Source organism: Onthophagus taurus, chromosome 7 (genome assembly GCF_036711975.1).
Source record: "Onthophagus taurus isolate NC chromosome 7, IU_Otau_3.0, whole genome shotgun sequence".
NCBI classification, from domain to species: domain Eukaryota; kingdom Metazoa; phylum Arthropoda; class Insecta; order Coleoptera; family Scarabaeidae; genus Onthophagus; species Onthophagus taurus.
In genome coordinates this window covers 23680636-23695025 of record NC_091972.1, presented here as the reverse complement: position 1 = coordinate 23695025, position 14390 = coordinate 23680636, and the positions used below count along the sequence as shown (strand labels likewise).

General features: G+C 29.2%; 1 protein-coding gene across 1 annotated transcript; it reads right to left on the bottom strand.

Annotated features, from left to right (window-relative positions):
- Nucleotides 1-495: 495 nt before the first annotated feature.
- On the bottom strand, nucleotides 496-1224 carry LOC139430436 (uncharacterized). The gene has a single exon (XM_071197468.1). The coding sequence runs from the start codon at nucleotides 1222-1224 to the stop codon at nucleotides 496-498; it is 729 nt and encodes a 242-aa protein (XP_071053569.1).
- Nucleotides 1225-14390: the final 13166 nt, after the last annotated feature.

Here is a 14390-nt window from a genome sequence, read left to right as displayed (position 1 = left end):
AACTTTCGATTAATTTGTTTACAAAATTTATAAATTATTTATTAACTCACTATAAAGAAATCAAAATTGTATGGATTTACACAATAGTGTTGTGATAACATGGTAATGGTCCATCACCATTTATCGCAATTTCATGTTAAACGCGTAGAAACTCACAAATGGGGCCGTACACATTTTTTTTTATTAGCTTATTCGATAGTTTAGCAAAATTGAGGATTTCCATAATTTTTTATTTTTCAAAATGGGCTTTAGTTTTTCAATTAAAAAAGTAATGAAAATTTTTATGCGCTAGAAGAAGAGATTTACTTTTGTGAAATTGTAAAGAGTTAACTTTATTAAAATTATGCGTGATATGTTTTAACAGTTTAACAAACCTTTTATTATCTTTATATATTGACAATTAATAATAACAACATTCACTTGTTTTATATTATATATAACTACTCATAAAACATTAATGCACTCTTGATTGGGATTGCTTTATGATATAACATTTCAACACTCCCCCTCAAGGCCAATCATAGTTATAAACTTTTCTAATATTGGTTTTGGTAACGGCTTTGTTAGCACGTCGGCAATCATTTCTTCTGTTTGACAATATTTTAAATTGATAACGTTATCTTCCAAAACTTTTCTTATGAAATGATATTTTATATCTATGTGTTTAGTCGTACTATGATAAACGTTGTTTTTTGCCAACTTTTGACAACTTTGATTATCATTGTAAAGGACGATTGGTTTTTTTGAATTGAATTGTAAATCCAATAAGAATTTTTTCTCATACAGTGCTTCTTTAGCTGCTTCAGTAAGGCTCATGTATTCAGCTTCTGTGCTTGATAAAGCACCGGTCCTTTGTTTTTTAGTTTCCCCCGAGATTGCTGCGTTTGCCATTTTAAACAGATAACCAGTATAGGAGCGCCGATAATCTATAGATGATCCCCAATCTGCATTTGTATAACATTCCATTTCTTTCCCTGAAATTCTATAAGTTAGTTCCAAATTTATTGTTCCTTTTAAATACCTTAACACTCTTTTTGCGGCAATCCAATGACTCTCGTTGGAATTTGTGTTAAATTGACTTAAGAAGTTAACACTAAATGTAATATCTGATCTTGTACCAAGTGATGCATACATTAAACTTCCGATTAGATTTTGATATGGATACTTTTTCATTATTTCTTCGTTTTTTACTTCAGGTTTTTGTAATTTTGCATTTGGGTCCATTGATGTACTGACTGGTTTTGAGTTTTCCATACCAAATCGCTGTTGAATATCTTTTATATACTTCTTTTGTGAAATTTTGATCGTTGTTGATTGGGATTGCTTTATGATATAACATTTCAACAGACTTCTTGTAAATTGCTATCAAGTTTTATTCCATTTATAAAGATTTATATTTATTAATTTTTGAAGTCACTAATTTTCTTCAGTCATATTTGGAGCGTTTATTTTGAAAGTGGTATAAGTCCATTTTTTCTTATTTCGAGAAAATTAAAGGTTAACATATTTGTTAATTAAAAAATTTAGGCAAATTATATCAAGTCTGGCAATATTTCTATTGTTTTATCAATATATAATTTGGTTATATAAATTTGTTTTAGGCGTATTTTACTAAATGGACTTACACCACTTTCGAAATTAGACAATTGTAAAAATCGTTTAATTTCAATTTTGAAAAATCAAATATCACTTAAAATATACTTCATATTGATCCAATTCTGTTTACAAATAATGACACGACATAAAATAGAAGTAGTATTTTTAATTTTAGACGCTAATTACATTGTTAAAATTACAAGATATTGACAGTATTTACTTAAGCTCTGGATGTGGCAGTGTTTCGAAATATGCATGATGCACCGGTGGTATATAAGGTAATAACTGCTTGATGTATTTATATTTTTCGTAAGTATCTTGATACAAAGGCGCCAGGGCGATTTTTCCAAATTTTAGCGGTCTTCCAGGACGTGTAGGTAATAAATTTATAGTTTTAAATTCTATGTCCTTCATCGATGTTTTATATAAAATAGTGTATGGAGCCCTTTTGAAAAACCTTATCCAACATATTTACAACAAATTTACCTGTTCTCCATTAGTGTTTTTTTTTATCTATATTTTAATCGCATTTTTAAGATTTTGTATTGAAACGAAACTCTCTCGTTTCATTTCATGTAAAATGAATTTATCATGTTTTCTACATTGTGTCATTACATCATAATAATCCTGTGGTGTGTAAATAAAATTCTTTTTTCGCAATGCCATTTCTATGATGCCAAAATCTGCATCGTTCGAAAGGTCAACAATTATGTCAACGTTATTTTCCAACGACTGGACAACCTTCAACCACATCAATGCCACCTCAAATAGCAAGAAGCTACTTCTTGCAATCCCCTGAAAGCAATAGTTTCATCCCACACATACATATTAACTTTATTGTCGTGGAAATTGTGAAAACCCTCCTTTAAAACATACATATTTCGCTTATAATATGCGATTTAGGGCCGATCCATTTATAGCCGAACAGTTTATACCCAGTTGGCATACTTACTTCCAGAGGAAATTAAAAAATCGCTTATGCACTGGAGTGTAATGCAAATAAGTACAACAGTTCTTTAAAAAACATTTTCGTGTAACAATTTTATTTAAACTATTTTTTTTTGTTTCCATAACTATATTAATATTATTTTAACAAGGCTAACTAATATAATTTATATTTCTTATAACTACATTACTATAACTAAAATAATCATTATTTAATTAAATAAAATAATTCAACACCCTCTCTTAATGATTACCTATATATTTTAAATCAATGTGTTTGACTCTTCTATTATTTTCCGGATTTTTTATTAAATGTATACAACCTTGATTGTCTTCGAATAGTTTAATATATACATATTTGCCGTTTAGGTCTATTAACATTTTTTTGTACCATAAACATTCCTGTAGTGAAGAACATAATGCAACTAATTCCACTTCGGTGCTAGATAAAGCTAACAATTTTGTTTTTTAGTACTGTATTCCCATAAATTTTCATTAAATAACTACTAATTGATTTTCTGTCATGATAATCTCCACCCCAATCCGAATCAACATAGCAAACAAATGGTAAAGCATTATTATCTCTTTTGTAAACCAATTCTAAATCTATTGTACCCTTCAAATATATCGTCAATTTTTTTTAAATGTTTCAACACTTCCTCGTAATTTCTGAATTTGAAACCTGCTGAAATAATTTACTGCAAAACTTATATCTGGTCTTGTTCCAAGCATTAGGTACATTAAACAGCCTATAAGTTCTTTTATTGTTTTTTTATTATCTTCTTCTTTCAATATTTCCACATCTTTAATTTCTAATTTTAATTTTGGATCGATAGGTATTGATGAAGAATTACAATTTTCTTTAACTTTAACTTTTTTTTTTACATTAACAAGAATCCTAAGATTATCAGAATGAGCCAAAATCAATATATCTCACAATCAATATATTTTAAACGGCTTTTAAAGTTAATGAATTGTCGCCATTGTCTTTAGGAACTTTCGTCGCGTTGCGATACCAATCTGTGATATTGGTTGCATACTTTGTCGGGTACGATAATTGGTATATGAAGGAAAGAGGTGCAACCAAAATTGACCTCTTGAGGTTCAGAAAAGAAGTTATAAAGGATGTCAATGATGGATATGCTAGGCCAACCACAGACCAACAATCAGAATTCCATTATCTGGAGAAAGTTTCCTCCATACAGAAAGACAAATCCATGATGAAGAGGTGTCGCCAGTGTAGCAGAGGTGGAGTTTGCAAGAAATCCAAATACAACTGTCTGATATGTCCAGAAAACTCTGATTTATGCATGCTAGAAGGTAGATCCATGCTTCAGAATCTGACAAAATGGCTACTCATGATCGGTTTATTAGGTAAACCAAAAGGAAAATTCAAGCTATACTAATGTTAGCCAAGTGATCATTCAAACAGTAAAGAAATGTTAGTTTTCAGACTACTCCTGCCATTGATGCGACATCAAACTCCAGCCAGTGGGATTTTTGGGCTTGCCTTGACAAACAAAAACATTTTCAACATGGCACAAATAAAAATGCTGATTAAATGCTGAGTAAAACAACAAAATGAGGAGAATGCATAGCATACAACCCAGTCACCCAAAAAGTATCACTATCGACTTGCCACAGTTTTATTAGAGAGTTGACACAATGTGATTTTTTGCCCAGGGTTCTAAATATCATATTGAGAAAACGTAAACTAGTCTAATATCGCAACTTGATTCGATCTCACTCATAAAATTGGATAATATTTAAACTAAAACTAGAATTAATAGCAGACCTAGAACTTTCGGGTTGAGCCGTGCGTCATTTGAAAAAGTGTTTGACGTTTCGCTGCAACCTTCTTCAAAAATAAGTTCGAAGTGTTCCACGAATTGAAGTTTTAGTTTGCCGTGAAAGCCTTCGTACTTGGATAATATTTATCCAATTCTTAGCTTTGTGGATTAAGTTCGTTATGTTCTAATATACACTATGTTAATTAATTATCGTACCCGACAAAGTATGCAACCAATATCACAGATTGGTACTGCAACGCGACGAAAGTTCCTAAAAACAATGGCGACAATTCATTAGCTTTAAAAGCCGTTTAAAATATATTTAGATATATTGATTTCGGCTCATTCTGATAATCTTAGGATACTTGATAAAGTAAAAAAAATAAAGTTAAAGTTAAAGAAAATTGTAATTCTTCATCAATACCTATCGATCCAAAATTAAAATTAGAAATTAAAGATGTGGAAATAATGAAAGAAGAAGATAATAAAAAAACAATAAAAGAACTTATAAGCTGTTTAATGTACCTAATGCTTGGAACAAGACCAGATATAAGTTTTGCAGTAAACTATTTCAGCAGGTTTCAAATTCAGAAATTACGAGGAAGTGTGGAAACATTTAAAAAAAATTGATGAGTTATTTGAAGGGTACAATAGATTTAGAATTGGATTACAAAAGAAATAATAATGCTTTACCATTTGTTTGCTATGGTGATTCGAACTGAGGTGGAGATTATCATAACAGAAAATCAATTAGTGGTTATTTAATTAAAATTTATGGGAATACAGTACTAAAAAACAAAATTTGTTAGCTTTATTTAGCACCGAAGCGGAATTAGTTGTATTATGTTCGACACTACAGGAATGTTTATGGTATAAAAAAAATTTAATAGACCTAAACGGCAAATATTAATATATTAAACTGTTCGAAGACAATCAGGGTTGTATACATTTAATAAAAAATCCGGATAATAGAAGAGTCAAACATATTGATTTAAAATATAATTTTATATCAAATTATCTAAATGAAGGATTAATTAATATAGAACATATAAATAGCAAAAATCAACTAGCAGATATGTTAACAAAATCAACAAATAGAACCAGTCTAGAATGCAATTGTAAAAAATTAGGTTTGATAAAGTGATAGGTAATCATTAAGAGAGGGTGTTGAATTATTTTATTTAATTAAATAATGATTATTTTAGTTATAGTAATGTAGTTATTAGAAATATAAATTATATTAGTTAGCCTTGTTAAAATAATATTAATATAGTTATGGAAACAAAAAAAAATAAATAGTGTAAATAAAATTGTTACACGAAAATGTTTTCTCAGTTTTACTTAATAAAACATCATTATGGACTGTCATTTAACGCTTAAAGAACTGTTGTACTTATTTGCATTACACTCCAGTGCATAAACGATTTTTTAATTTCCTCTGGAAGTAAGTATGCCAACTGGTTGCAAACTTCTTAATAGGTTGAGCAAAATTACAAATTACCAACATAATTACTTAATAAGTGATTATGGCGATAGTGATCTATTCTATATATATTGTGCACTACTATTATAGTGTTGTGTTTGTTAATAAGACGATGAAACGGTTTAACACATCTTGTGTGATAGTCTTCGTTATGAAACTTTGTGCAAAAAAATTTTTATAATTTAAAGATATTACTCTTAAAGATTTGAGGCCTATTACTATCCTTCCGGTTTTGTCTAAAGTATTAGAGAAAATTATGGCGGAGCAACTAAGATCCTTTTTAGATACTTATAACATACTACCAGATAAACAATCTGGTTTTAGGAGTCAGTATAGCTGTGCCACAGCGCTTCTTGATTTGACTGATGATATATATAGAGCTCTTGATGCTGATCTACTGTGCTTGTGTTGCTTGACTTAAGGCATTAACTTAGGCATTTGACATCTTGAATCACGAAACTTTGTTGGCTATTCTTAAATTTGTTGGTTTGTCTGAGTGTGCTGTTTCTTTGTTTAAGAGTTATCTGTTTGATAGAACGCAGGCGGTTAGGGTAGGGTCACAGTGTTCTGATTCTATTGAATTGGTTGCTGGTGTTTCGCAAGGATCTATCCTTGGTCCTATCTTATTTACAATTTATACCAGCAATTTATTCTCAAAGTTAAAGTATTGTTCTGATCATCTTTATGCTGATGATTCCCAACTGTATCTAGATTTCCTGCCTGGTGAGCGATCGGAAGCTTGTGATAAAGTAACGGAGGATTTAAAGCACTTATGTATGGAAATTAAGAGACATGCTCTTTTGATCAACCCTGACAAGACTCAATGTATTTTATTTACTAAAAAGGGTAGTTTATTTGTTAATAAGGATGATATTAATATTAGGATGCTTGGAGTGCAGTTAGGACTGACCAATTCGGTTAAGTGTTTAGGTCTTATTATTTATGATCAACTTGCGTTTGGTGAGCATATTAATTTATTATGTAGGCGTGCTTATGGTTCCCTAAGAAGGCTCTACTGTAGTAAGATGTTTTTATCGCAAGGTTTGAAACGACTCCTTTGTGATTCTCTTATATTGTCTCACTTTAATTATTGTGATGTTGTATTTGGTTCATGTTTATCCCAGGAGAGTTTAAGGAGGGTTCAGGTTGTGCAGAATTCGTGTCTTCGTTTTATGTATAATCTTCGAAGAGATGATCATGTATCGCAAGTTTTGTTGTCTAGTGACTGGCTGAATATGCGACAGAGGGTTGTGGTTCACTACTTGTCTTTCATCTACGATCTTATTACATCCGGCAAGCCGCCTTATCTGAGTCGTAAAATTACGTTCAGGACGGATGTTCATAACTTGAATCTCCGGCACAGATTTTGTTTAAACATTCAATTTTGATATTTCGGTGATTTTCTCTTTATCATTAGAAAATCATTATAACTAAACCAAATCTGTTTATGAGTAATGTCCTTTTAGTTCATAATAAACAATTTATTTGAAGTATACTTTTCTCCATCACCTTTAATTTTTGAGTTATGATCAATTTTAATACCAAAAGTATTCAATTTTGATATTTCGGTGATTTTCTCTTTATCATTAGAAAATCATTACAACTAAACCAGATCTGTTTATGAGTAATGTCCTTTTAGTTCATAATAAACAATTTATTTCAAATAAACTTTTCTCCATCACCTTTAATTTTTGAGTTATGATCTATTTTAATACCAAAAGTACTAAATTTTGACATGTTTTTGATTTTTTCTTTATCACTAGAAAATCATTATAACTAAACCAAATCTGTTTATCAATAATATCTTTTTAGTTCATAATAAACAATTTATTCCTAAAAAACTTTTCGTCATCACCTTTCATTCTTGAGTTATGATCGATTTTAAAACCAAAAGTACTTCATTTTGACATTTTGGGGATTTTCTCTTTATCACTAGAAAATTATTATTCCTAAACTAAATTGGTTTATGGATGATGTCTTTTTAGCTCATAATAAACAGTTTATTTCTCAAATTACGTACAATTTCAACGACAATGTTTTATAAAAAATAGTAAGAGTAAAAAAAGGTTTAGAATTAAATTCCACATGAAATGAGCTAATAATGTATTAAATCCACAAAAAGGTTAAAAAAATCTGCCAAAATTTAGGGAACCATCACCCTTAATCAACCCTTTGAAATGCCTCAATTGGTCTCAACTTGCTACCAATTAATACCCTCGGTACACTCATAACGTATACCAAATTTGGTTTTTCTACCTTAATGTATTACGAAGATATTCAATGTTTTAAAAATTTAAGACCCAACTTTGAAGGCCTATAACTCCTCAGGGGTACAACTTGGTATAGAGATAAGTTGCGTTAAATCATCTTAATTTATTGTCCTCTACATGTCCCTGCTCTGTGTCGGTTCTTATGTGAATCACCCTGTATATTATTTACTTTAGTTATTTTTATAACGGTTATTACTGCGGTCTTTCGATATTTGCCGACCTTATAGGGTGCAAGTTAAATTAGTGGCACTTTTGCCTTTTCTGCTCTTGCACCCATTGAGCTTGAATTGTGAATTGTATATTTCTTGATTTATTCTTATTTTGTTGTTTATTTGGCTCAATAAAGTATTATTATTATTATATTTAAGAAAGGAATTCAAATTTAAATAGAAAAATAAACTTATTTGTCACCAGTTCAAAGTACAAGAATTTTCTCATTATGTTATATTTACCAAATCCAGTTTTTAAATCTCTTTTATCAATCTTTTCAGAAATAAAAATAATCGAAACAAATTCTGATTAGAATTTGAAATGATAAGAATCATGCAATAACCTAAATAGGAAATCGAAAATAAACTAAAAAAATTTAAATTTATTTTATGCCAGTTACAAGTTAAACAAACATCTTACAAGTTAGAAGAAAAACAATTTCATAAAAATTAACGTAGAAATAAACCAGTTTTTATTTTTTTATTTTTTAAAGCACTAAACAAATTAAAAAGAGATAATAATCTACATTATTTGTTGCACCACACTATATCATTAAACTTTACTCTTTGAACAAAGAAGATTCTCATTCGATTTGATTTATTTTCATAAAATATCATAATAAACAGAGATACCTTAACACAGGTTTCTATCGACCTTACACGGAATTTACAAAAACGACTAATTCATATAGTGAGAATCCATTCCGCTGTGCAATTCCTGAAATTCGAATTCAGTTAAATACCGCGTTCCTAGAATTGCTTCTAAACTTTAATATTTTATGAACAAATCCCTGTTAAAGGATTATTATATAATGAATGTTATTGAATTTTCGAACAAAAGGTTTAGTTTACACTGTTTTTGAATGCTTAGAGTTGTTTTGATGTTATGAAATTTATAATATTACGAAGTTAATTTGATACTATCAGAATAATAACTATTTTTTTGGAATGGCCTTGACACGGTATTGATTTTTAAGTGGGTTTTGGGTTAACGTCAAAAGTTACAATCCTCGTAAGATTTACTCAATTTTAATGTTATTCACCTACCATAATAAACAAAATCGTCATTTTCAGTATAGAAAGGTTTATAAACTTTGTTTTCAAATTTTACCTGTACGGGAAATTAGAAATACGCACGAACTTTAGTTTGAACCATGATTCACTTTAGATGAATAAATCCTATTTGATGATTGAAAAGATTAATTTATTATTAATTCAGTTTAAAAAAGCTTTATTAAAATAGTTAATATATTATCTTATACCCAATAGTTTGTGTACGTAATGGAACCATGCGCCGATTCTGTGTCGATTTTTTTGATAATATGGTGGTTCACGTGCGACTAAGTATATTTTATCAATATCCTTCTGTAAACAGCCGTTAATTGATTAAATTCACGCTTCTAATATTTGTATCTATGTCGAAACAAAATTTAGCTAGGAATCAAACGATAACAACACCATATCCACAACCAAACCTTTAAAATGTAACCATTAACAAATTATCTAAAAATATTCCATAACACTTATTTTTTATTTGTGTATGTAATAGGAAAATTCCATAAAAACTTTTAAACAAATAGTTAATTCTCAATAATAATCAATATCTAAAAAAAAATCTTTTAAGATAAAATATCTAAATAATCTGGGGAAGGAAAATAAATAGATGGAATTCTAGTACGTTTCCGGTCATAATCACGATTTACACATCCTTATCATTTAATTAAACGCATATATACTGGATAACAATAATAAGAAATATAGATAAAGGGAAAAATTAAATCATTTAAGAAATCTTATAAGAATAACTTCTCATATACAGTAAAACCTCGATTTAACGAATTAATACGGGGGAGGATGTGCAAAATTATTAATTTGCACTTTAAACTGTTTAAATAAATAATTTTAATGCACATAAATTCGAACAGCTTTCCACACTGTTGTGTTATGTATTAGTTAGTTCCACTTACAGTTCAATAAAAATATAAAACAATCTACCGCTGAATAACAACTAAAACTAGAACTAACACTATCACTAGAACTAACAGTAGACCTACAACTAGAAACATTCTAGTCTGAAGTCGTACGGCTAAACCCGAAACTTTCTAGTTCTAGGTCTAGTGTTAGTTGTAGTTTTAATTCAATTAAAAATATACAACAATCTAACGCTGAATAACAACTAATACTAAAACTAACAGTAGACAAATTCTAAAACTAGACACATTCGGATTTAGACGTCTTAACAGACAGTCCTTAATTTATAAATGGTAACAACTAGGGGAATATCCCAAGTTGGATTCTATCTATAAACACTAACATTTATATTTAAATATACTCGAAGTCCGTTATATCGAGGTATTACTCTAATAAAAATGATTTGGTAAACAAAGTTTGGTTTTGATATAATTCGAAAATCCGATGACTAACGCGACATCATAAAAAACAAAGATAATTGATTATTAAGCAAAGTGATTCCAGTAAACGAGGTGATCTTATTGATTTTTTATAAGCACTTATCAATTTGATTTAATCTTTATTGTAATAGTTCATTGTACGAATGTTTTATTTAGTAAGGACAGAAACTTTTTTCTGTTTAAGACAAACAATGGAAATAATTAAAAGTTTTGAATAATTCCATTTAAATATATGGTATATTTATGATTGGTTATATAAAAGTAAAATTATTCCCAATAGCAGATAAAACAAAGAAAATAATGAATTTTTTCTATGACGACATTAAATGGAAAGTTTTAAATTTTTATTCAAATAAAATTTAGTGGATTTATAATTATAGTAAGAAATTATATATAAATAAACTTTATGAATCACAACCTTTGGAAATTTACTGATTAAAATGTTTCTATATTAAGGATAGAATTTATTTTATCACAACTTATCAAGTTTATTGTTAGGTTCAAATTAATCAAAATTTAATAATTGATTAATTTGTTGTAACAAATCAGCCAGTTTTTAAAATCCAGTCACCAAATACCAAATATCCGGCTTTGGCCGGATATTAAAAACTTATTACTTAGTACTCTACCATTCACAGGAATTAGTATCTTTTTTAGGTATTGGACACTGCAGATAATAATCAAGTTCAACCCCAATAGAACTTTTTTCATTGAATACAACTTTATTTATATCAGGTTTGTTATTAGCAACCTCATTGTAACAATGAGTTTATTGTTGCAGTTTCGTCTACTTTTCTTCTCTTCACTTGTAATTCATCATCACATTCATTACTAACAGAACTGCCGCTGTTATCACTTTCGATTATTAATTAAATTATCCTCTTTTTAATGCAACAATCCGTTTTAAAAAATCGCTTTTAGTTTTTGAGAAATAAATTTTTGAAATGATCGACAATTTTGTCGAATTTTGCAATTTTCGCCGACAAAATTTTAAAAATTCGTATAGAATCCAGTTCTTGGAATATGAGTTTGAAATTTTCCCAAAGTATTAATAAGAGTGTCCTCTTTCCAATGAACCAACCCGTTTTGAAAAATAACTTTTAGTTTTTGAGAAAACAATATTGGAAGTTTTGATAAAATTTTCGATGTTACAACTTTCATCGATAATTTTCAAAATTCGTTATAAAATTAATTTCTTGAAGGATCCCTGTGGAAATATCACCAATTATTAATTAAAGTATCCTCTTTTTAATGCAGGAAGCCGTTTTGAAAAATCGCTTTTAGTTTTTGAGAAATAAATTTTTGAAATGATCGACAATTTTTCGAATTATGCAATTTTCGCCGACTAAGTTTTAAAAATTCGTATAGAATCCAGTTCTTGGAATATGAGTTTGAAATTTTCCCATAGTATTAGTAAGAGTGTCCTCTTTCCAATGAACCAACCCGTTTTGAAAAATAACTTTTACTTTTTGAGAAAACAATATTTGAAGTTTTGATAAAATTTTCGATGTTGCAATTTTCATCGATAATTTTCAAAATTCGCTATAAAATTCATTTCTTGAAGGATCCTTGTAGAAATATCACCAATTATGAATTAAAGTATCCTCTTTTTAATACAACAAGCTGTTTTGCAAAATCGCCTTTAGTTTTTTAGAAATAAATTTTTGAAATGATCGAACATTTTTTCGAATTTTGCATCTTTCGCCGATTAAGCTTTAAAAATTCGTATAAAATCCAGTTCTTGGAATATAAGTATGAAAATTTCCCAAAGTGTTAGTAACAGTGTCCTATTTCCAATGAACCAACACGTTTTGAAAAATAACTTTTAGTTTTTGCGAAAACAATATTTAAAGTTTTGATAAAATTTTCGATGTTGCAATATTCATCGATAATTTTCAAAATTCGCTATAAAATTAATTTCTTGAAGGATCCTTGTGGAAATATCGCCAATTATTAATTAAAGTGTCCTCTTTTTAATTCAACAAGTCGTTTTGAAAAATCGCTTTTAGTTCTTGAGAAATAAATTTTTGAAATAATCGACAGTTTTTTCGAATTTTACATTTTTCGCCGATTAAGTTTTAAAAATTCGTATAAAATCCAGTTCTTGGAATATGAGCATGAAAATTTCCCAAAGTGTTAATAAAAGTGTCCTCTTTCCAATGAACCAACCCGTTTTGAAAAATAACTTCTAGTTTTTGAGAAAACAATATTTAAAGTTTTGATACAATTTTCATCGATAATTTTCAAAATTCGCTATAAAATTAATTTCTTGAAGGATCCTGGTGGATTTATCACCAATTATTAATTAAAGTATCCTCTTTTTAATGCAAGAAGCCGTTTTGAAAAATCACTTTTAGTTCTTGAGAAATAAACACCTTGAGATCAATTACAACTACAACCTAGTCAAGGTCAGTACTTTTATTTTGACCTTCACTCTTCCTCTATATAATGTTATATTTCAGTTCGGTTTGTGAGTTTGTATTCTTAGCTGATCGTTTAAACAAGTTTGAGTGTTGGTGACACTGAAAAATATGATTGAAAATACTATTAGTTGTATTGGTTTACAAACTTTACTTGGATACTTACTTGGATTATCTTCAAGAAATAAGCTCAGCATCTTTACTTCGAATGGTTACAATTAACCACGCTGAGATTGGTGCCGAGACCGCGTGTTATTTATATACAACATTAAAGGTTATATTCAAGGTTCAAACCTTTCAAGGTTAAAGTAAATGAAGTTTAAAGTAGATTGACCTTCTTTCTACTTGCTTATTGATGAACCTCCTCCTTAACCTCCCAGGGTTAATGTCATCCGCTGTACTTAATCTTCTTTTGGATGGACTCCAATGTATCGTTTTTTTAGGATTCTTTCATTGCCCATTCGTTGATTCTTCGACATCCTTTATTCAATCGTCTATAGTTCCCGAAGAATGCTGTTGTTGTAAGGATTGAATAGACGAAAAGAAACCTAAGATTAGTAGAGTACACTCAAATCGGTACTATTTGCCAGTTGAAAAGTAAACGAAACTTTCCAACTGTCCCTCCTACACTCTATCCGTAATTGCTCATCGTCAATATTGTAATGTACCCTTGCATTATTCTTCTGTATTATATTTTTTGAGGTGTTCCTTGGCCATTTTTAATTGCCGTAATTAGTTTCTCCATTAAAATACGTCTGTAAACAGCTTTGCAGATATCAATAGATTTGATAACAAGTGCACCTCTAGGTTGCATAAATTGGTATATTCAAATTTTGCCATCAAAATGCTGGTTATGATAACGATCGCAACAGCTGCTAAAAACATCACTTTGGTCATGTTTCACTTACTTTGCACAATCAACTTCATTTGGCAGAAGATAGATTTTCTGACTTACGTTGGTGATATAAAACCACTTATCATCAATGTGGATATAATTCATTAAATCCTCAAACTCGCCCCAAACGACAGACAATAATCCTATAATAATACTTTATTGGAATGCCTCTTAATTTCACAATTTTTTAGCAAGCTCCATAACGAGGTGGGCAAAATTCCAAATACAAATGATAACGAAAAATGGAATAATGAACTAATGGAATTTTGGAAATTTGTTCTGTTCTTTCAATATTTTCCGACCAACCTTGCCTTGTTTTTTAAATTTAACATTCATAGCGTTATTCGCATCAAAACTAATAGAATCTTTAA